The following is a 22,682-nucleotide window of genomic DNA, read 5'->3' as shown; positions in this document are numbered from 1 at the left end:
GTCTCCCTCCCTCTCTCTCTGCTCCTTTCCAGCTCATGCTATTTCTCTCTTCTCTCTCTTTCTCTCTCTCTCAAAAGTAATTAATCATTAAAAAAAATTTTTTTTAAGTATTCATTGAGACCTACTGTATACAGACATATGGCAAAGAGCAAAAAATAATGAGACAGGCCCTGTCCTCACAAAGCTTATAGGCTACCAGTCCCCAAATCCACTGTTATTTCCAACAATAAATCCCAAATATAACACATGTTCAAAAAGAAAGAAAAAGCATCAGAAATTACTCAGGCAGATGTTCTTGCATCTTCATATTAAAATGATTCATGCTTTTTTGTTATTGAACCAATTCACGAGTTTGGGGGAGTTGAAGCGGCCCGAGTATGTCTTATAATGGGCTTTCAATGGAAGACAAAATTGTCATACACTCCCACTCCACAGCAGTGGTAACACGTCCAGCCAGCCCACGAACAGTAGTACATTTGGTTTCTCCTTCACCAAGGAACTGATCTGCATAGACTTGAAAGGTATGATTTCGTTTTCGAAGCTTTTTCCCCTGCTTTAACGCTGTCCAATTACTTATATGTCAGTGAATTCCGGGATAGGGTTTTCCCATGCTCATAGGCAGATCAAGCTACTGTTATTCTCTGTGCGCTCCCCTGATTTGTTTCTTTAACATAAACCTACACATGAAGAACATCACAACTGATGAGAGCCAGATTTAGAAATTAGAGTTAACACCCATCCTGGGCTTCCAGAATAAGGGACATCAGCATCTCAACTCCATCTGAAAAAAATAACCTCAAAATATATTTCTGCCTCCTACTGGCTGTGGAAGTTGGGCAGGATTCTTAAATCCTCTGTGCCTCCCTTTCTCATTATAAAGTGGGATTAGCCAGTTGTGCCTGCTTCATTGGTTTGTGGTAAGGACTCAGGAAAATAAGACAAATGCTATGTATTATTTAGCAAAAGTATTAGCTACTATTACTAAAATTTTTTTTAATTTTTTAAATTTACATCTATTTATTTTTTTGAGACAGAGAGAGACAGAGCACAAGTGGGGGAGGGGCAGAGATAGAAGGCGACAGAGAATCTGAAGCAGGCTCCAGGCTCCGAGCTGTCAGCACAGAGCCCGATGAGGAGCTCGAACTCACAAACTGTGAGATCATGACCTGAGCTGAAGTCGGACGCTTAACCCGCTGAGCCACCCAGGCGCCCCCCTCTGACTAAAATTTTTTAACACCAATGTGAGGTAGTAACATGGCTGTTGAAAGGGCACAGACTGAGGCCTGGGTGCAAATCTCACCTTTTTCATTAATATCTGTGGCTTTGGGCAAGTTAAGGAAACTCTCTCCATTTTTCTCGTCTGTGAACTGGGGATAAAACTAGTATCAGAAAGCAGTTGGGAGGAGAGCCCTGGTTTGCATAAGCACCATGTAAAGTTTATAGCTGTTTTAATGACGATGAAACCAAGGCTTACAAGAGGTGTTACCCTCTCTGGGGGAAGCTGTCCATATAATGAGTTTATAGATATGTCCAGGCTCCCACAAGGAAACAGATCTGGGATGAAACCAGTGTCTGCCTCCACTTCCGGACTCCACACACGGCTATTGTTCCTAATACCTTGAGTTTACATTTCCATGGTGACCAGCATGTTTGTTCACTTGTTTCCTGATTTTTTTTTTTCTACAACTAGAGTCCCACAAGGGCAACCAGGCTGCGGATTGTACTGTCTGTGGCAAACATCAAATGCACCTGCCCCTATGCTCAGGCGAAGCCTGGGATAAATGCTCTCCAGCCTTCCTTGACTCAGGGCACATTCTCTTGATTCACGTCCCACCCCTCCAGGCCTGCCTTCTTGGGCCGTTTAAGGCAGGTATCCCCTAAAGACATGGCTTCTGACCCTGAGTGAGCCAGGACCCCTTAACTGGTAAGCATCAAATTATTGGTTTGCCCACACAGGAAGCCCAGGTTAGTACATCTCGCTCCTGAGACAGCTAGAGACCAAACATCAGATAACGTGTTGAGGAATCTCTCTCTCTCTCTCTCTCTCTCTCTCTCTCTCTCTCTCTCTCTCTCTCATTCATACTGTCTTTATTCTCAGGCAACGGCCACCAGCAGCTCCAGGCTTCACTTCCATCAGCTTGGCAACCCCAGAAGCAGAAGAGCAGCACTTTTCAGACTGTGAATCACATCCTCATCCCTAAATCCGCAGAGGGAGGGAGAGGGTCAAAGACAGAGGGGCTCTGATTGGCCAAGCCAATGAGAAGTCACCCCCACCTAACCTTGAGGACTGACTATAGAGGAGGGGTGGTGTCCCAAAGCAAAAGGGAAGTGCTGTTAGAAAAAGAAAGAGCTGGTGCCGGGCAGGGAAAAACAACAATGCCATCTGCTCCCAAGTTCTTCAAAGCTGCTGCCTTGCCTTCACCTCCTGAGGACCTCCAAGGCTCCGAGCTGGCCATCCCTCCACTCAGTGAGGCCCAGGCCACGCCTGTATCTTTCCCCAGAGCCCGCAGTATCTCCCGGCTGCCCTGCAGGGTCACCTGGGTTCAAACTTAATAGTCTTGTCCTTCCACACATCTTCATGTCCCAAGTTCTGTAGAATCAGCCTCCCCAAAGCTGCTCCCACCCACCCCACACCTCTTTTTCGCAGGACCACATGCTTCTCAGAACTACTGCCCGTCTGTCCTCACAGCCTCTGCTGCCAGATTCACTGCCTTCCAGCTCGGCCAGTATTAGCCTCCTCTGCTCAAAAACTCTCAGTGGCTCTGTTTTGCCTAAAAACTTAACTCCAACTTCTCACCCTGGCACTCAGAGACCTCCCCATATGATGGTCCAGCCTTCCTGTTCTGTGCCCCCCTACAACTTCGTCATGCTTCAGGTGAACGACTACTTCAGGCTATTCCCCCATCACCACCATTTGGCTCTGCCGTCCCCACTGCCAGGAGCCTGTCTCCACCATACCCCACACGGTAACCTCATGCAGTAGGATTCCCACAGCACTGGCTTAAGGGTCAGTCAGATCCAGGCTCTAACATTTACCTGCCCTTTGACCTTGGACAAGTATTTTACGCTCTGTGGGTTTGTCATGTGCAAACGACAGTGATACCTAACTTATCAGATTGTAATGCAAAATCGGTCTCTACAAAGTCCCTTTCACAGACCTGGCACCCAAGAGGGGCCCTTTAATGGCAGCTCCACACAATCAGCCGCGAGACTTCATGGCGCGACCCAAATGCAGTCTCTCTGTGATGCTTTTACGAATCTCCCCCCCCCCCCATCATGACCGTCTTTGTACTTAGATTCCACCTTGTAATGTAGTTGGCCATGCACCTGTCCTCCCCAAGGAGATCAGAACTTCTGGAAAGGGAGGGGCAGTCTCTTTCATCTTTGCATTCTTGAAGATCTCCACTAGTGTTATACATCCAGGAGGTGCCTGAATCGCATTAGTGAAATTAACTCCGACTATGTGCATCCCAAAGTATTCCTGCTTATTAGTCACTAGTTCACCAGATAGGGGTGACAGAAATCCAGTACCAACTGGGCACATCCCTGGTTACAGGACTCCTGACAGTCACGGTGTCTCTCTCTTCACCAACTGCCCAGCCTGTCACATAAGAATCAAAATGCTCACCTCCCACAAACTAGTACATGAGGAGAAAATAAGCAAATGACAGTGGTTACCATTAAAGCAAACATACCGTGCCTGTGCAACCAGAAAAATCCAACCTGACAAAGCGAATGCCCTAGGGGGTTTCGATAAACCACAACGCTGGCCAGGGCACTAGGAAGGTTCCCATTCTTCCTTCTTGCCCCAGTCTCCCCACCTCCAAAACTGTTACCCAGGGGGGCTACCTTCTTTATGCACCAAACCTGACAATAAAGGAACATAGGCTTTTCCCAAAAATCAAATTCATCCTTGAAAGCAAATTCACCATTTTAGCCGAGTCAAAAAAAAAAAAAAAAAAAAAAAATGTGCCAGATGCACTAAGGCATTTATTACACAGGTTCAGTCAAGCCAGTCAGTAAACAAATGGGTCCAGGAGAAATGTCAAGGCTCATTTAAGCAAGATGGCTAGAGTAATCTTATGACTTCCCATGATGAAATGCTAAAGAGGAAAACCTTTGGTGAGATCTGGAGGGCCTAACGTGCATTGTTTTTAAAAGTGTTTTATTTCTTTATGATCCCACCAAGCAGACTTACATTTACAAGGCACTAATTGCCATCCTCCCTTCTCCAAATGAAAATATCTTGTTTTTCCAATTATAAATATATTGTACGCTCACTATACAAAATCTAGGTTCTCCTAATCTCCCCTAGGTCATGATCATTTCTCCACATCAATAAGAATAGATCACCATAATACTTTTTTTTTTTAAGTTTATTTACTTATTTTGAGAGAGTGTGTGCACGCGTGTGTGTGAGCAGTGGAGGGGCAGAGAGAGAATCCCAAGCAGGCTCTACACTGCCAGTGCAGAGCCTGATGCGGGGCTTGATCTCACAAACTGTGAGATCATGACCAAAATCAAGAGTTGGACGCTTAACCAACTGAGCCACCCAGGTGCCCCAGATCCCCATAATTCTTAATTGCTACATATGAGTCTGTTATTTGAACATTCCAAAATCCATTTTATTAATCCCTACCAATGGTCACTGAAATTGTTTCCAATTTCTGTTATAAATACTCTCTACCATTTATAACCCTCTGTATATCCTTGTACACAGTTTTCTTCTTAAGATAAAATCCTAGAATTGGAATTTCAAGGTCAAAGGTTACATAATTTTAAGTCTTTTGATGTATATATTATCAGACTCCTTGAGAAAGACACCAATTTGCACTCATATCAGCAAAGGGAGTGCAGTGTTTGGAAAAAAAAAACCATCTACCCACACTTCCTTATCAACATGTTACATTTTTGCCATTCTAAAATTCTGCATATACACGAGATTCTGTTTACTGGTGAGTGGAGCATATTTTCAGGTGTAGCGAATCCCTATGTAGTGCTTGTCTGACCAACACCCTTTCTTCTCCCCCTAGAAACCACCTCCCCACTTAATACCCCCATCCTCTCTAGCTGTAACTAGAGCCACCCTGTTCCTACAATTTCACCCCTATGGGCTTTAACCTAAGATTCCAAGAATTAATGCCTGCAATCTACATTAATTGTTCCAGAGTGCTCAGCCAACACAAGACAGGCCAATCAGAGTCATTCCTTAGTTTTTCAAATCAGGATCAGGGAGGAAAACACCAGTCTCTCTCTACTGGTGGAAGTTATAAGATGTGAAACATGTTTCCCAACATATGGAGAAAGTGGTGAGGAAAATAGGAGGCTGGTAGATCGAGAAGCAGATGAGTGAGACGGAGAGCACTAGTAGTGTTCAAGTTCCAGGTCACAGGGGTTCTGAGGCCGTTTGGGTCCCTGTACTTCCCACCCTTCCTTGACATACAAGATACCCCAACTTCCCGCCAGAAGAGTTCCCACTTGCCTATACTAGCTCAAACTGGATTGTTGTCACTTGCATCCAAGACTCCTATACAATTAATATAGCTTCTTTCCTACATGTTCTTTCTTTTGTGAAATACCTCTTCATTTTATGTGGTCATTTCTCTACTGGGCACTTCCTCTTTCTGATTTCTCTGAAAGTATCTCATATGTTAAGGCTATGTTCCCAGTTTGTCACTCAACTTTCAACTTGTGTTATGACCTCTTTTGTCAGAGGTTTGTTTTGTTTTGTTTTGTTTTTTGCCTTGTCAACTATGCCAGCCTTTTTTCTTATGATTGTGCCTCAGAACTGTAAGAAATATTCACCCACACTTTCCTCTAGACTGCTTATAGTTTCATTCTTTACAAATCTAAATCTTCAATCCATCTATAATTTGTTTAGTTAGCGTAAGGTAGGAACCCAATGTTATGTCTTTCCCAGTGATTCATGAGCCAATTATCTCAACACCGTTTCCTGAGTAAACCATTCTTTCCCCTTTTATTTGAAATGCTTCCATTATTATATACCAAGTTTTAGCGACACTTGGATCTGTATCTGGACCTTCTCTCTTATTTCTATTTGGCACGTGGTCTCTATAATCATGAGGGCATTATTCCTACGTGATGAGAAAGATACTGAGGGGCTAAGTTACTAGCTCTGTGACCTCAGACAATTTACCAAATTGCCAACCCACCTTTTGCCACCTACAGCCACAGAAAACTGAAGCAAAAGAGAACCCCCAATCCTGTCAGTATCCCCCTAGACTGTGAAATCTGTGTGGCCAGTCAAGATAAGGCAGATGCCTAGACCAAACGTTGCAGGCGAATGCACAAGTGGGTCAGGAGTTGCCAGGAGCCTATGAGAACGCTTGGTGGTGCCCATTCCCATTCGAACCCCGTGGGTGACAACAGGTCCCCAACCACAAGCCTTGAAAAGCAGGCAATGCTTATCAACCTCGAACTCCTTGTAGGATATCTCCAGGTCTACATGACCACGTTGCCATCACTCATGTCTAGATGGAAAATTCTCGCATTTTCTCAACAATATTTACTTATTGTTTTCTTTGGCCAGACAGAACACTCTGTATTTTTAAACTTTCCAGGAAGACTGTTTATTAAGATAATACAGTGAAGAGCAATCAAAATGTTTATTTTTGACTTTGATTTAATTTTCCTTTCTATAATCCACTAAAGAAAATGCACTAGAATCATGCATTTGCCTTTCTTAGATTGCAGGCATCAGTTAAATTAGCAGCGGTGGGGTTTTTTTCCTGTTTGTTTCTATTACAATGTAACCCTTCCCAGCACTAATTCTTTCCTTGGAGTAATTTCCATTTTAACGTGTTCTGGCTGCTCTTCAAATAAACCTTGAATCTTATTGTGAAGTACCTGCAGTTGAATTACTATCAGTGGAAAATACACCCAGCAAATTCTCAGATCTGAAGGGTAAATAGAACTCTGGAAACCACACGGGCAAAGTGTACATTTATACAGCTCAGGGAGGTCAAGTGATGTGCCAAAGCCCACACAGCATGTCGATGGCACCTCTGCCTTCCCCTTCAACCTTTTCGCGAGAGGCTCAATAGACCTTTCGGGAATCGAAACATCTTCGCTTAGGACACTTAACAGCAACAGAAAATACCAATATTACCTTGAAAAGAAAGAAAGTGGGTGTCTTGACCCCACCTCTGGGAAGTTATTAAATGGCTGTGTCCTTGAGCTCTGCCAGATGTTAGCAACACAATATCCCCCATCCGCTAACAGAGTCTGATCCTCGGCTGAATGTGTCTGTTACTTGAATGTGATGTGCAAGGAAAGCACCGACCTGGGAACCTAGAGGCGGGAAGTTCTGGTTTCAATTTTACAGTAGGGAGCGCAGTTATCTTCTAATATTAGAAGGGCCCCTCTCAGCAGAGGGTGGTGCATTTCTTCTGGATGCCTCCAAAGAGCGGAACGAGGACTTAATGTACCAGGCATACCTGGGCTTGACTGCAGACTTTGGTTTACCAGTAGCATTTGGTGAGGCCCGGGAGATACTAGGAAAGAAAAAGACCCTGGTCCCAGCCCTCAGGGAGTTTGCAATTTAATGGGTAAAGCAAGAAGCCTATCTAATAAATATTCTTCTTTACTTCAACAGTTCGAAATAGGATGGGCTGCTTGAGGGAGGGAGTTGAGTTCCCCAACACTAGAAAGATTTGAGCAGAGGACAGATACCCACTGCCAGGGAAGCTGCAGGGAGCCCTATTTGGAGAGCTGGGTTGGAGCAGAGGCTCAACATCATCTCAGGAGAAAGTCAGAAAATCTTTAGAGCAGTGGTTTCCATGCCTGGTTGATCCTGGAGAGTTTTTAAAATACAAATTCCTAGGTACTACCCAGGAGCTTCTGACTCAGATCATGGGTAGGGCTTTTTGTTATGGGTTGAATTGTGTCTCCCCCACCCCACAAAAAGAAAAAAAAAAAAAAGATATGTTGAAACCCTAACCTCGGAATGTGACCTTATTTGGAAACAGGGTCTTTACAGAGGTGATTAAGTTAAAATGAGGTCATTAGGCTGGGCCCTAATCCAGTTGGATGTCCTTATAAAAAGGGAAACTCCGGACACGAAAGGAAGACCGTGTGAAGACAGCTAAGAAAATGGACATCTACAAGTCAAGGAATGCCTGAAGCCACCGGAAGCAAGGAGAGAGGCCTGGAACAGACCCTTCCCTAGCACCTCCAGAGGGAGTTCTGGCCTCTAGAACAGTGAGACAGCGAGTTTCTGTGGCTCTAAGCTGCCCATGTGGTGGTACTGTGTAGCCCTGGGAAACAAATGGCAGCCTGGGATTCAGGCCCAGAGCTGCTGAATGGCCTCAGAGGACAATCCTGGCCTGGGGACCAGTCCTACGTTAGAGGCTGCTTCTGCTCTGGCACCACATTCTGTGTGGGCTTCCTCTGGTCCTCAGACCCCTCTCCTGAGGCAGAAAGGAGCTCAGAGATGACCGAGAGCCCGCGGCCACATACAGACTAATTATCCAGTCAATGGGCAACCCTTCTCAGTTTGGTCACCCAGCTGCTTCCAGGCAGCAGCGAGCACTGGAGTACGAGCCAACACATGAGCCAACACATCTACAAATGCCTCCAGGAAGAAAACGCCACTCTCTCCTCCAACAGTTAAAAACCGAAATATTAAATAATATTGAAATAAATATTGAAATATTGAAAATATTGAAATAAATATTGAAGACCCTAGGCTTCAGACTCTGCCCTCATGCCAAGCTTCTCTTGGAAGGAGACAGAGAGGGGAGGGCCAGTGACTTGTTTTTGTTGTATTCTACTGTTTTCATTTGTGCTTTTGATTCTCAAGGTGAGACTCCTAGAACTAAGAGTCTTTAAATAAGTGTATCAAGATGTTATACAACATATAGGATATTCCTACGCTGTTTATAATATTCTTAAAAATCATAAAACCTAAATGGCCCACGATACGTGCTTGGTTCAATACACTATTAAACTCGCCCAAGACGATGAAAGACACAGACCCCTTTAGAACCGGATTACCCCTCAGGCTTTGGTAGAAAACACTCAGCATTTCACTGAAATGACACTCACACTCGGTTTCCAAAGCGTTTCACAATTTTTCCCAACACCCCTCCGTTTCATGGGAAACTATAAACACAGATACGCAGAGGCTCTACAACATATTGCTGACTGAACACAGCTGCAGAATGGTGTGTGCACAGTGCGTCATTTGTGTACAACGTATGTGTATGTTCACGTATGCGTGGACACAGAGATCGGGAAAAATGTCCACCTGAATGCGGACGGTAACTATCTCTGAGGGGTGGAACTCGTAGCCGGGACGCATGGGAAGACACAGATTTTTACTTTCGTCTTGATGTTCCACATTGCTGTTTGAATGTTCTTCAAACATTCTGTGACAGAGCAGAAAGAGGGTCAGGCGTGGAGACGGGGCCTGGTGTTGTGTCCAGACTCTGGAGCTAGGAGAGTACTCTGTGCTAAATCGTTCAACCCTCTGAGCCTCCAATTCTTCGTCTACAAGAATCGGGAAGAATAAAGCGTACTCACAGGATTATAAAGATCAAATAAAAAACAATGGACACAAAGGGCTTTATAATTTCTCAATGATTCTTCTAGAAAGATGGGAGACTCCATAAGATGGGAGACTCCATTGTTCGCCCTGTCCGCTTTCCGGAGCCTGCCACGGTGCCAAGTACACAGGAAACAGACACCAGATACTGGATTTATGACACCGGGCAAGACACAGGAGCCGATCCAGGGCCATTCCCATCAGATGTTTGCTTCCGTGGAACCCCCAAGCTCCCATATTTAAAGCAGACATTCAGAGTGCAAGGGCCCACCCTGGGTGAATGAAATGATACGCAGACATAGGTTCACTTCTAAGCACTTGCCCAGGAACAAGCTGACTCTGAACAGACCTCTCAAACCCTTGACCCCCTCACGTTCAGTCCTAAGATGTGTTTAAGCTGCCAGAAAGACTGGTGAGAATACCAGGCACCATGATATAAAACCATCAGCCACCCAACAGTTACCAAAATGTAAACTGAGAAGTGTACTTGAAGCGTACCCGGAAACTAACCTTCACCTTGGTAACCCACGGAACCACTGAGGAAATCAGGTTTGTCCTTCTTTAATTTATATTCTGTTATACGTTATAGAGAATTAAGCTTTAATTTTCAAAATCCCTCTAATTGGATAGTACTGATGGGAAGACATCTGGGGCAAATATCTAGGCTCGGTGCGTTCCATCCCAAGCAATGGTTAGTGGTTTGTAGAATGAGTGTGTGGCAAAATAACCAGTGGTTGCTAATTATTCTATATCACAGGGTTTGGCATCATCCATAAAGCCCCGCCATGCTGGCCTCTTCCTCTCCAGAGAGGATTACAGAATTGCCTGTTTAGAAATTTTTTTCTCCAAGTTAACATACGTTTTCCTAGTCTTAATTGGATCCAGCCTCTTTGCCCATAAGCAGAAAGGCAACGTTTCTATAATGATTGCATCCTTCACAGGGCAGGCCATCAGCCTTTCCTAGGTCTGGAAGGATCATTGGCTTCCTATTTTCTTTCCATTTGCTCAGCCTCGTTCAAGTGGTGATGTGAAAAACATGTGAAGATTGTGTCCTAAGGTGCCTTCGATTTAGCCAAAAAAGGTATGAGCGTCACGAGCATGAAACATCTCCTCCAACCCACACAGAGCCTCAGAACTGGGGAGAACTGTTTGCCCCAAATGTTTTGATCTAACGCAAATATTTATTTCTTCCAAAACAAATAAAACAAACCCCTTCCAAATTGGGGGTGGGGGTGGGGGAGTTTGCCAGACATTTTTCACAGTTAAGACAAACATTTGGAAAACATTTTCCAATTTGCCCTATACCCTCCGTTAATCTTTCTTAACCACGTCGAATCGTTTCCTAATTTACCATCTACTGTGACATCAAGGCCATTTCTTGAAGATCTTACTTTCTCTGCTCTCCCGCTCTCCCCCACGCAACTTGGAGCATCCATCAAGTGTTTCTTGAACAGACCAGACACGTGCTCATTTGGCAGACACCCTCCCTAATCAGTGACTGTAGGCTTAGACACATGGACCCACAACAGCACTAGACTTGAGAAAAGCTGGATCCTAAGACATTGTTTGCCATTCAAGTTTGGGGCCCAATTCCTTGTCCCCCACCCCTCCCCTATTTTTCCTAGGGCTTGGAGTTCCTCCTCACAGATGTTATCCGAACATCCCAACAAGCTCCTCCCGAGTGCACTAACAGACAACATCGAGATGAAGCAGAACACATTTCTGCATCAGCCATTACCAAGCTGTTTTTCTTGGGCCATTTGCTGACCCTCCAGCTTGTTTTCATTTCACAAGTGGTGTAAAACCCTTGCCAAGGTAGAACTCCGTTTTCAAATGACGTTTCTCCAGACCTTTTATCAGCTATGCCCACCAATTACATTGGCTGGGCTCCCTCTGTCCTGCAGCTGAGTAGTTCTATCCTTCACCCCTCCCTCCCTTCCTGACCTGGTTAAGCTAGAAGGTTCACCTTCCCTTGCAGGGGCAGAGCAAAGGCCTGACTTCCTGTCCCCTCCTTAGCAGGCAGTGACATCATGCTGCCTCTCCAGCATCTCAAGTTTGACGGGGACCCCCTAGGAAGAGACCCTCTCAGCTGCAAAGATCCTTGGAAAGGAAAGCTGCTAAATTAATGCAACACACACACACACACACACACACACACACACACGTTACTGTCTTCTAAATGCAAACATTTAAAGTTTACCACTGAAAAATGGAAAGAGGTTAACCCTGAAAAGCTTTTCTGGAGGAAAAGGCTGCCTCGCCCCGGGACGGAGACAGGGATGCCCTGAGATCTGGCAGAGGACTCACTCTGGCGGGCTCCCCCCACCTCCCCCACCCCAGCCCCCTACTTTTTAATCAAGTAAAGAAAACTGCAGAGACCCGAGCACACACCTAAGGTGCCATCAGGCAGAGGTGCCTGAGGGCAGGGATCTCCCAAAGGGTAGCAAGCACCCCAGGAAGGGGGGCATGGGGCAGACGTGACCGGCAAGGGGTAAGCCAATGCCAGCAGGAACGGGCCTGCCCAGTGCCATGCGTCAGCTCTGCCGAGGAAAGGGAGCAGCACGCTGGCAATGACATACCCTCACCACCACCCATCTGGTTTAACACCCTGTCCCTGAGGGGCAATTCTGTGGCCTCTGTGGCAAGATTCTCTCCAAGCTCTGCCAGGATGACAGGCCAAGAGGCTGACCTTGCTCTTTTGATGTGTCCCTACGTGTGAGGGATGGGGGAGGGAGGAAGATGCAGGTAGAAGGAGAATATCAGTAATGAGGCTCCAGAAAGGACCAGAGCCGTGGGTGCACACATATAGCCCCCTCCTCAGTCACGGATTCATTTGAGTTGATAAACAGTTCTACTTACTTACCTACTTATTTATTTATTTATTTATTTATTTATTTATTTATTTATTTAGACAGAGAGACAGAGAGAAGTAGGCTCCACTCTCAGCATGGAGCCTGACACAGGGCTCGATCCCACAACTGTGAGATCATGACCTGAGCTGAAATCAAGAGTTGGGTGCTTAACCAACTGAGCCACCCAGACACCCTAGGTGTTTCCATTTTAAAATAAAACTGTTTGGTGGCACCTGGGTGGCTCAGTCGGTTAAACATCCGACTTTGGCTCAGGTCATGATCTCACGGTTCATAAGTTTGAGCCCCGTGTTGGGCTCTGTGCTGACAGCTCAGAGCCTGGAGCCTGCTTCGGATTCTGTGCCTTCTCTCTCTCTCCCTCCCCTGCTCACACTCTGTTTCTCTCTCTCTCTCAAAAATAAATAAATATTTAAAAAATTAAAAATAAATAAAAATAAAGTAAAACTGTTTAGGTGTTTCCATTTTAGAGTAAAACTGTTTATGGGGCACCTGGGTGTCTCTCTCTCCCTCAGCCCCTCTCCCCCACTCGTGCTTGCTCACTCTCTCTGTCTGAATAAATAAATAAATAATAAACAAATAAATAAAATGGAAACACCTAATGTGAGGATTCACCTATCAGTAGTCATTCACAACCTAGTAGGAATTACTTCATCCAATGTCTCAAATTGGCATTGACCTGAAATCAGGGTGTGTGAGGACAATTATACTCCCATTTTGCCTTCGTCAGGAAATCTGACAGAGACCCTCTTTCTCTTCCATAATTGCAACCTCATGGGCATTTATTTTTTTAATGTTTATTTTTGAAAGAGAGAGAGAGAGAGAGAGAGAGAGAGAGAGAGAGAGTACAAGCAGGGAAGGGGCAGAGAGAGAGGGAGACACAGAATCTGAAGCAGGCTCCAGGCTCCGAGCTGTCAGCACAGAGCCCGATGCAGGGCTTGAACTCACAAACTATGAGATCATGAGCTGAGCCAAAGTTGGAAGTTTAACCGACTGAGCCACCCAGGCGCCCCGGGCATTTACATTTAGAAACCATACTGCCCTGAGAAATGAGTTTGCTTTTTGGCTTACATAACATGGAGGGGAAAGATTTATTTTGGAACATTAAAGGACTGCGGAAGGTGGCTTGAGGAAAGTCCACACAGTTCAAGTGAGTTCCTTTCTCTCAACTCAGTTTCCCCATCTATTAAACCAGGGTAATCTCTAGTCTGGAAAGTAGGGAACAGACTAATAGACCAACTGAGAAGGCTTGGGGCAGCCAAGGCACTGGCCACAGTGAGCCTCTGCCACTGCACAACAGGGCAATCATCTTATCTGTTTATCTCAGTTTCTTTGGCTTTCCCCATATGCCCGGAAGTTGTCCTTCCAGGTTCATTTCATTGTTGCCTTTTAAAGAAAGATTGATACTCCACAGATTGCAAATTCCTAGAGACAAGGCAGGCCCTATGGAAATTAGCCTAATTTATTACTGACTTCTGTCAGGAGGATGTTACCAGTCGACTCTGGCACAACTTCAAATAGAGTTCCTTGCTTCAGACACCAAAGAACAGCAACTAACTGTTTTATTGTTTCCAATGCTTATGCTGCTCTAAGCCTGCTCTAACTGGGTTATCTTTAAAATCTTTCAAATCTCACAGGCAACAGTTTTTAAGAAGAAATCATTTGAAAGCAGATCCAAAGATGGTGTGTTTTTGACATCTTTCTCCACCGTCTTATTCCAATCCGTCCTGTTCAGAAGAAATGGAAAGCCTTAAAATTGTTTTACCTATTTTCACCCTTATTTTAAAACACCGTCTTGAAGTCCACAGAAAGAGTTGGGTTGTTGGGGTTTTTTTCCCCCTTCCTTCTGTGGATTTACTGTATATATAATTTTCTTTTCTTAATAAAATGATTGTTTTAAAATATCCTCAGGGCGCCTGGGTGGCTCAGTCAGTTGACCATCCAACTCTTGGTTTTGGCTCAGGTCATGATCTCATGGTTCGTGAGATCAAGTCCCGTGTCAGGGTCCTTGATGACAGCAAAGAGCCCACTGGGGATTCTCTCTCTCCCTCTCTCTACCCCTCCTGCACTCACACACGGGCATGTCCCCTACTCTCTCTCTTTCTCTCTCAAAGTAAATTTAAAAAACTTTAAAAAATAAAATAAAATAAAATAAAATAAAATAAAATAAAATAAAATAAAATAAAATAAAATAAAATAAAATATCCTCACATCAGGAGTTTCAAGAAGGAACATAGGGCTCTGTCTGCATCTATAATATGCACTTAATTTGAATCAGGAAAGTCAAATAGTTGCTCAATCTAGGCAAATTTCTCAACAAGATATGAAAAAATAAAAATATGACTGGCTCATCACCACCACTAATATCTATGAGTGTCCTTGAACTAAATTTTTCTCCGAAGTGACTCATTCCTAATCCCTAATCCCCCAGCTGCCCTCCCTACCTCTGCCTTTTTCCCTCTCTCTTCTCCACACCCTCCCATTTCCCTCACTCTCGCTCCTTTACCTTCCCCCCAGTTTTCATGTCAGAAGCTAGGGGGCTATTGCCCTCTTCAATTGAATATGCAGAACCCTAGAGCCGCTATGTCCAAATGCACTTTTTGCAGTGCTGGGAATGTTCTATATCTGCACAGTCCAACCCAGTAACTGCATTTGAAATGTGGTTAGCATTCTTAAGGAACTGAATTTTTAATTTTAATCATTAAAATGTAAATAGCACAAGCAGCTAGTAGCTGCCATGTTTGGACAGCACACCAAGCTAGAGAACTAGATGCCGTCAACCTTCCAGGTCATTCCAGGTGACAGGCTGCATCAGAGGACGTGCTCAAACCAGTCCCAACAAAAAGCTAGAAAGGAAGGCGGCCTCCTCCGTCGTCACTCCAGAAGGGCGGCCCATCAGCCCCACCCAGGCCACTGCCCTAGCTCCAAGGTTCCACCTGGAAGGCACCCCAGCACACCACTCTTCCTCTTGGATCTTGCCATGTCTCAACCAAATGGTCCTCCTGCCACTGCTTCGAGTGTTTTCCATTTGCAGGAACGCAGGAACTGACCTTCAGGAAATCACAACGTCTTGGAAAATTAGCAGTTGTCCTGCACACGTCAGCCTGTCCCTCAAGTATGACCTTTGAATTATCCTTAAAGTATATTTTGGTCCCTCAGGCTACTGAGGACCAAGTTCCAAGTTCTAGAAACGCCGAAGGCAGTACAGTAACCTAGCTATGCAGGTCACAGCACCATCAACTTCAGCTTTCGGGGAGGGGGGGGAGGGAGTCTAGTTCTACTCATATCTGATTTACCAGTTTAAAAGCCCAAGACAAGGGGCGGCTGGGTGGCTCAGTCAGTTGAGCATCCGACTTCAGCTCAGGTCATGATCTCATGGCTCATGAGTTCAAGCCCCACATTGGGCTCTGTGCTGACGGTGCAAAGCCTGCTTGGGATTCTCTCTCTCCCCCTCTCTTTCTGCCCCTTCCCCACTCACGCATGCTCCCTCTTTCTCAAAATAAATAAATAAACTTAAAAAACAAGCCTAAGACTTGGGACACCTGGGTGGCTCAGTTAGTTGAGCGTTGGGCTCTTTGATTTCTGCTCAGCTCATGATCTCACAGTTTGTGAGTTTGAGCCCCTGCATCAGGCTCTGTGCTGACAGCGTGGGGCCTGCTTGGGATTCCCTCTCCCTCTCTCTCTCTGCCCCTCTCCTGTTAGTGCAGTCTCTCTCTCTCTCACTCTCGAAATAAATAAGTAAACAAAATTTTTAAAAGTCTAACATGAAAACGATGACAGGCCCCTGACCTCTAGCAGCATGTGTATAAGGCTGATATCCTCCCACAGGGTCCTTCAACAACAGATGCTGAATGAATGAATAAATGAATGAATGAGTGAGTAATTCTACTCTTAAGAATCTCCGAAGACAAATTAAGAATGGTTTTCTTAACCTCTGGTTAGCCAATGGTTGGAGGGGCATGGGTGATGGTCTAGTGAGGAAACAACTGCTTTCTTTTTAAAAGGTAGCATGATTGGGGCGCCTGGGTGGTTCAGTTGGTTGAGCATCCAACTTCGGCTCGGGTCATGATCTCACAGTTCATGAGGTGGAGCCCCGCATCAGGCTCTCTGCTGACAGTGCAGAGCCTGCTTTAGATTCTCTGTTCCCCCTTCTCTCTCCGCCGCTCCCCCCTCCTCAAAAATAAACATTTAAAAAATAAAAAATAATAAAATAGCACCTTCTTATTTAAAAAATAATTTAAAAATTAAAGGTAGCATGATTTGGGGGGGGGGGGGGGCCTGGGTGCCTCAGTCGGTTAAGCATCTGACTCTTGATTTAGGCTCAGATCATGATCTTACAAGTTCGTGAGTTTGAGCCCCAAGTAGGGCTCTGCACTGACAGTGCAGAGCCTCGTTGGCATTCTCTCTCTCTCCCTCTCTTTCTGTCCCTCCCCTGCTTCAGTGTGCGTGCTGAGCCCCACTCTCTCGATCTCTCTCAAAATAAATAAATAAACTTAAAAAAAAAAAAGGTAGCATGATTTATACAAAATGGTGTGTGTCCTCCAGTGTTTGAATGGTAGTAAATGGAACAACATGGTCTTTACCCCAAAAAGATAAAGTTTAAGATGTTTGATTGATTGATTAAAATCTTTTCTTTAGGATATTTTAAAATAAAATCTTCCCTGAAATAGAACAGAAAGTGTTTTAAAGTAGAAATCACTCCCATTATCTAAGCCCGCATGAGCCATTTTAATCATTTAAAATCACACCTTAAAACCCTTTATCTTCACTATTCTATTTTGATATGAGGTGTGGGGGCTGGAGGGAATAGGACTGGAGAAATTCCTGAAATTCCTTCTCTACCTGTCACCTGTTTGTAGTCACCTTCTCTCATGTTCTCAAGTTTCCTTTCGGTTGCATGGTCCACCGCAGTGATATCTTTTGGTAACCATGAGACTTTTTTTTTTTTTACTTCAAAACAAATGTCTAGCTATCATAATGCTTTACCTTGAGCCACAGATATATTGGCAACAAATCTGAACTTTAACTATCGCCCGCAGTCCTGGATGGTTTCCCAAGAACACTGGGAGCTCCCAGGTGTGAGGTGAATAGCCCTTGGTAAAGGTGGATTTGGCCATATATTGATATTGGCCATATATTCATATTTCCTGAATCTGCATGGACATTACTAAAGACTTCAGCCCGGACCCAAAGTGTATCATTTAGCAAGGCACTGCAAGAGCTACAGCACGAATCAAGCTTTTTGGAGTTTGGAAGCTGACAAGAAGCAGCTAAGCTACCGGAAGATAAGAGCCTTGTGAGCATTTATCCGATGATTTTTAAAACAGGCAGCTGGATTAATTAAAACCGTCGCTTGAAGTCTTTCTGTAAGAGAGCTAGGCCTTCTGAAAACATCGCTTTTGGTGTCTGTACCTTACAGTTGTCAGTACTGAAAAGAAACTTAGAGAAAATCAACGGCAGTTTCATTTATCGGCATTGTACTTAATGGGCCAGGCAGCTTTTCGCCAGGGTGAACGCTGTTCCTCTTGCTCTCCCGTACGGTTAAGATCGAAGCGAGAGGCCGCGGGGTGGAATCAGTATGCCTGCCGATGGCAGTAAGGAGGCTTAAGCTTCAGAGACATTCCAGCGTTCTAATAACGAAATATACGGACATGTCGGTTTTATCATCATGAACTAGGGGTGCAAGGGAAAGAGGATGGGGAGCGGGGGTGGGGGGTGGCGAGACAGGGACTTTCGGTCCTGTTGTGGAATGCTGAGGCTGTGCGGGAAGAGCCTGCCCCTCGCGCCTGCCCCTCACAGGTTCCCTCCCTCCTCCTACTAGCCTCTGCTAGCCTCTGCTAGCACACAGCTTCACCTTTTCCCCAGGCCCCTATCTCATCAGGAAGAGCCAGGCCAACAAGTCACAGAGTTGTCGGAGAGAAAAGTTCCTACGCACTCTGCTTTTTGGCAATTGTGACCAATGGCAAAGTCATCACATTTCTGACTTCTGGGTTCCTGTGCTCAGTGTCTGCTGAGATCATGAGCGGGAAAATATGATCAGTACTCTCTCTGTCGTCCTTATCAATCAGATATGGCCATTGCTGGCCCTGTGAAGGAAGGTGAGCCCTGGCAGAATGGCTTCTCATCACTGTTCACTCAATGAGTGAGGCAAGAGATCTAGAATATGAGAAAAACATAAAAACCTTTACTGCAACAATAAAACCGAAAAGAAACACACAAAAGGAATTCTGCAAACACTCCTCACTATTATTTCAACGCCAGCTTGCGTGCCAATTTTCTGAGATTCTAAAATGTAAACAGATAGATAGAGAGAGAGTTAGTCTGGATCTCTTTTCATTAAATCCTTAATCACTTAGCTCATTTCCATAAACTGGCATGAATTCAGCCTCAACTTCTCTTTTTCCTTAACCACTTTTTAGGAGAGTAATCTGAAGTTCCTAAGAGTGATCAAGGCAATGTTTTCTCATGAGACCAGGACAAATAAACAGCCCACAACATACATTTGGATGGTTTAAAATTTTGAACTTAGATCTTCCGAGATCTATCTTTTCTTATTCCAAAACAATTTTCACAAAGGTGCCGTGAGTTTGCTTTGTTTTGTAATGACAAACAATGAATCATTTGACTCTAATCCACTTATAGATTTTCTATTTTATTGCTATATTCATGTTTTCCCCTCATACATATTTTATTATGGTAAGAATTTGAATATACAGTGAATTAAGAAGCCATCTGCCTTTAAGAATGCATAATAATAACAAAAGATAGGCCCCAAAATTACCCACCAACATGGACAACTACAATTTCCTTTATAACATTTCCAAAGTGTGTCTGTCTTTCTTCAAGGCCTGTTTCTCTATTGTTTGGGACAAATGTGACTTTTACTTGAAAGCCACATTTTAAATTGTTTACAATGTATTTTGTTAAGTGAACTAAATTAAATTTCACATACGCCCATTATATTTCTCATCTGTAACCTTTCACAAGAATCTCCAAGTAAGAAGTGCTTTAGAACATTCTAAACAACTTGGATTATTAAAGATACTAGAAATTTTACGTTAGATGTTTCATTAAACTGAAATTTTCATTTCTGAATATTTAGAAAATTTATTTTTCTCTTCTCAGTTATATACTTGAAGTCACTCTTTCAAACTAAGGAGTTTTCCCCCAAAATTGCTTTTATTTCTAAAACCTTCCACACTAACTAGAAGCCATGTGCTCAGATATTTAATAAAGATCCAGTGAGAAGAAAGTGGAAGCCCTTAAAATCGTGGATTCTCTTTAAACATAAGAAAGAAAGAAAGGAAGAAAGGAAGAAAGGAAGAAAGGAATAAAGAGAGAAACACACATTAAAAAATGCAACTTCCATGTCAGTGATTAATTTTTCTCATTCATGTGTCAGTCTCTCTGTTTCCTTATAGACAAGGCCCTCTCCATTTCAAAGACATCGTCCAGAGCTATTTTCTCACTGTGAGATGACTACCAAACTCCCCGAGAAATTGAAAAGACTTCCAAATGCAAAGGAAGTGAAAGGCACATTCTCCAGCACTTTTTATCACTGTAATTCGGTCATTCCATATAGGCTTCCGGCCTTCAGTTCTCTTCCCTACTGTTCTGAAAAACCCAATTTGTTAACCTGCCAAACAAAAATATCAGGCTGTGGGAAAAAAAAAAAAAAAAAAAACGAGAGAGACCAGTTTGGGAGAGAAAATTGATAACACTTTGCCAACTCCAAGCAAAACATTTTAAAAGAAGCCACCAAATGCTGAAAGAAGAAAACAGCATGCCCCAGGCAAACGGATGTGTAGAGCGGCAAATCTAAAGAACAGAATTTCTCCTTAGGGGAGAAACCAGTGAAATTTGCAAAGCCTCCAGCACCACCATATCCAGTGATTTCCCAAGAAATAATTTCAGAATGGAGGGAGGGTGGAAAACTTTCCCAGCCCCCAAGCCCTAAGATATGCCACCACGTCTCGCCACTAGGTGGCGGTTGCAAAGGCAGCGAGAGGGGGGCTGTTTTCGCCACTTCTTTCCCTCCAGGACGCACAGCCCGGTCCAGGGGAGAGCCCACTAGATCCCACCTCGATCCTGTTCGCTAAAATGCCAGGTTAGGTAAAAAGAAAAAAGCTCAGGGCTTACAACCTGAAATCACCAAGTAACAGCCTCGCCTACAAATCTGTTCTCACCAAAGCTGACCAATGGAGCGGGGACGGACGTGCATATTTTAAACTCTGCTGGGGTTTTCAAAGCAAACCTTCCAGGCGGCTGGTTTAGAGCACATGTGACGACGAAATTACGACGTGAAGCCTGGGTTGAGTTACTGGGCTGTGCATCACCCACCCGCACAGCGTGTACAGAGCCACAAGGTGATGGAACTGGCTGGGTAAACATGAATCGTTTTATTGCGAGCCAGAAATTCTTCCTTCATTCATCAAAGTGGGTGAATGAAAATATGAAGTAGGTAAGGCATTTTTGTGCGCTGCCCCCTGAGTCTCCTTCTGAAGTCAAGACCTTACTTAGGCTCCCTTCTACCTGGGGCGTCAAATAAAGCCTCCTCCCATGAAAGAGAAAAACCACTTCCCCTTTTTGTAAAACGACTGCACGCCAGACCTCAAATCTTGGCAAAAGAGATGTTACATAAATTCCAGGTGTTCCTAAATATGTATGTTTACATGCAATCATTTTAGGAAGCATCTAAGTTTCTGGGCCACTTTTTCTTTTCTTCTCTTTTCTTTTCATCTGAAGGAAGAGGCCAAATGTGTGTTTATAGCTTTGACCGAGGCTTTTACCCACTTCGTTTTGACGATATTTCCTGCCAGCTAAATGCAGGAAATCTAATAATTTGCACCCAAAATGCATCTAAGCACCCAGCACACTTACCTTTCTTTCTTTTTTTTTTTTTTTAACTGAACCCAGATCAGGCAGTTCAGTTACCTCTCCCTCCCATCACCAAAGGGGAAAAAACCCAACTCTGAAATACCGAATTATTTTCTAGGTGATTTGTACAGCCATTCTCCCGTTATTCTATGAACAGGCTAATTCCTTAACATCTTACTTTGCCTTTAAAAAGCTTCCTTCCACACGACGGGATTTCCCTAAGAAACATTCCCAGCGGATGGTTTCCAGCAATAGCCTATATCAACTCAGCCTGCGCAAGCAAAGACTTGGCTTCTGCTAATTCCACTCCCCCCCCCTCCCCGCCCAACACACACACACCAATTCACACACACACCAATTCACACTCACAGAACCATCCCGGGCCGACTGGAAAAGCTATTTTGTTTGCATGTTTGCCCATCTCTTCCTGAATGAATGCTTTTCCAACTGACCTTTCAACAGCTGCCGAGAAGGCACGGTCTGTAAGGTTAGAGCCGGAAACTAAGGGATATTTTAACATCCTAATCCCTGCAACCTCTACGTTTCTCGTTCTCTACTCAAGTCCAGATTCTGTGATCCCAAGGGCAGGAACCCTGAAGCGTCTGCAGAGCAGCTCTCCGAGGTGTCCTGCTCGCGACCAACTCACTGCAGGCATCCTGCACACGCACAACCCCAGCCTACTCGCTGCCCGACACCCGCACCCTGGCCCGTGGCGAATACGCCAGGCACGCACCAGCCCTGCCTCTTACCTTCCCTGGCTTTCAGCAAGACCGTGTTGGCCACGATGTTTTCCAGCTCCATTGACAGTCGGCGGTCAGCGAGGGAGCCTGCCGGCGGGGCTGTCAGCTGCTGGGGGTGCTGCCGCTGCTGCTGCCGCTGCTCGGGCTGCCGCTGCTGCTGCCGGAGCCGGGAGCCGGGAGCGAGCAGCCCGCCTTGCCTACCGCATTATTCCTGCTCTTATCCCTCGGAGTTTTCCCCCTCTGCGAAGAGGAGCTGCCGCCGCCGCTTCTTCCTCCCTCTGTGTCCCCCCTCCCCCCTCCCTCAACACTTTCCCCCCCACCCCCCACCCTCCGCGTTTCTCTGTCACTCCATTCTCCACCCCTCCGGCTCCCTCGGATGCTTTAATGCCTCGGATGCTTCTGCCTCCCCTCCGTCCCTCCCGGGGGTGTGGTACTAGCAGGCTTGGGCGGCCGCACTGCGCAGGCGCCAGGCGGGCCGCGCCTCCTGTCTCGGCGCTCACAGGGCCGGGCCTGCTGGGACTTGGAGTCCTCAGGACCCGCGGCGCTGGGGCCAGACTGGCGCGCGGCTGCCGGAGTCCGAGACCCGCCCCGGGACTCTCACCCAGAGTCAAGGCGGGCGCGGCCCGGGGAGGC

At 45.2% G+C, this 22,682-nt stretch overlaps 1 protein-coding gene across 2 annotated transcripts in view; it reads right to left on the bottom strand.

The window, feature by feature from the left end:
- The window catches only part of GRK5 (G protein-coupled receptor kinase 5), a 213,831-nt gene extending 191,480 nt beyond the window's left edge, over nucleotides 1-22,351 (bottom strand). For both annotated transcript variants that reach the window (XM_019459594.2, XM_019459596.2), the window contains exon 1: nucleotides 22,059-22,351. In XM_019459594.2, the coding sequence (XP_019315139.1) occupies nucleotides 22,059-22,110 (52 nt within the window). In that variant the 5' untranslated portion in view covers nucleotides 22,111-22,351. The remainder of the gene's footprint in view (nucleotides 1-22,058) is intronic.
- Nucleotides 22,352-22,682: the final 331 nt, after the last annotated feature.

Source organism: Panthera pardus, unplaced genomic scaffold, assembly GCF_024362965.1.
Source record: "Panthera pardus isolate Hobbes unplaced genomic scaffold, ASM2436296v1 HiC_scaffold_22, whole genome shotgun sequence".
Lineage (NCBI taxonomy): Eukaryota > Metazoa > Chordata > Mammalia > Carnivora > Felidae > Panthera > Panthera pardus.
The sequence above is the reverse complement of the archived record's forward strand: the minus strand, read 5'-3'. Positions and strand labels throughout refer to the sequence as shown.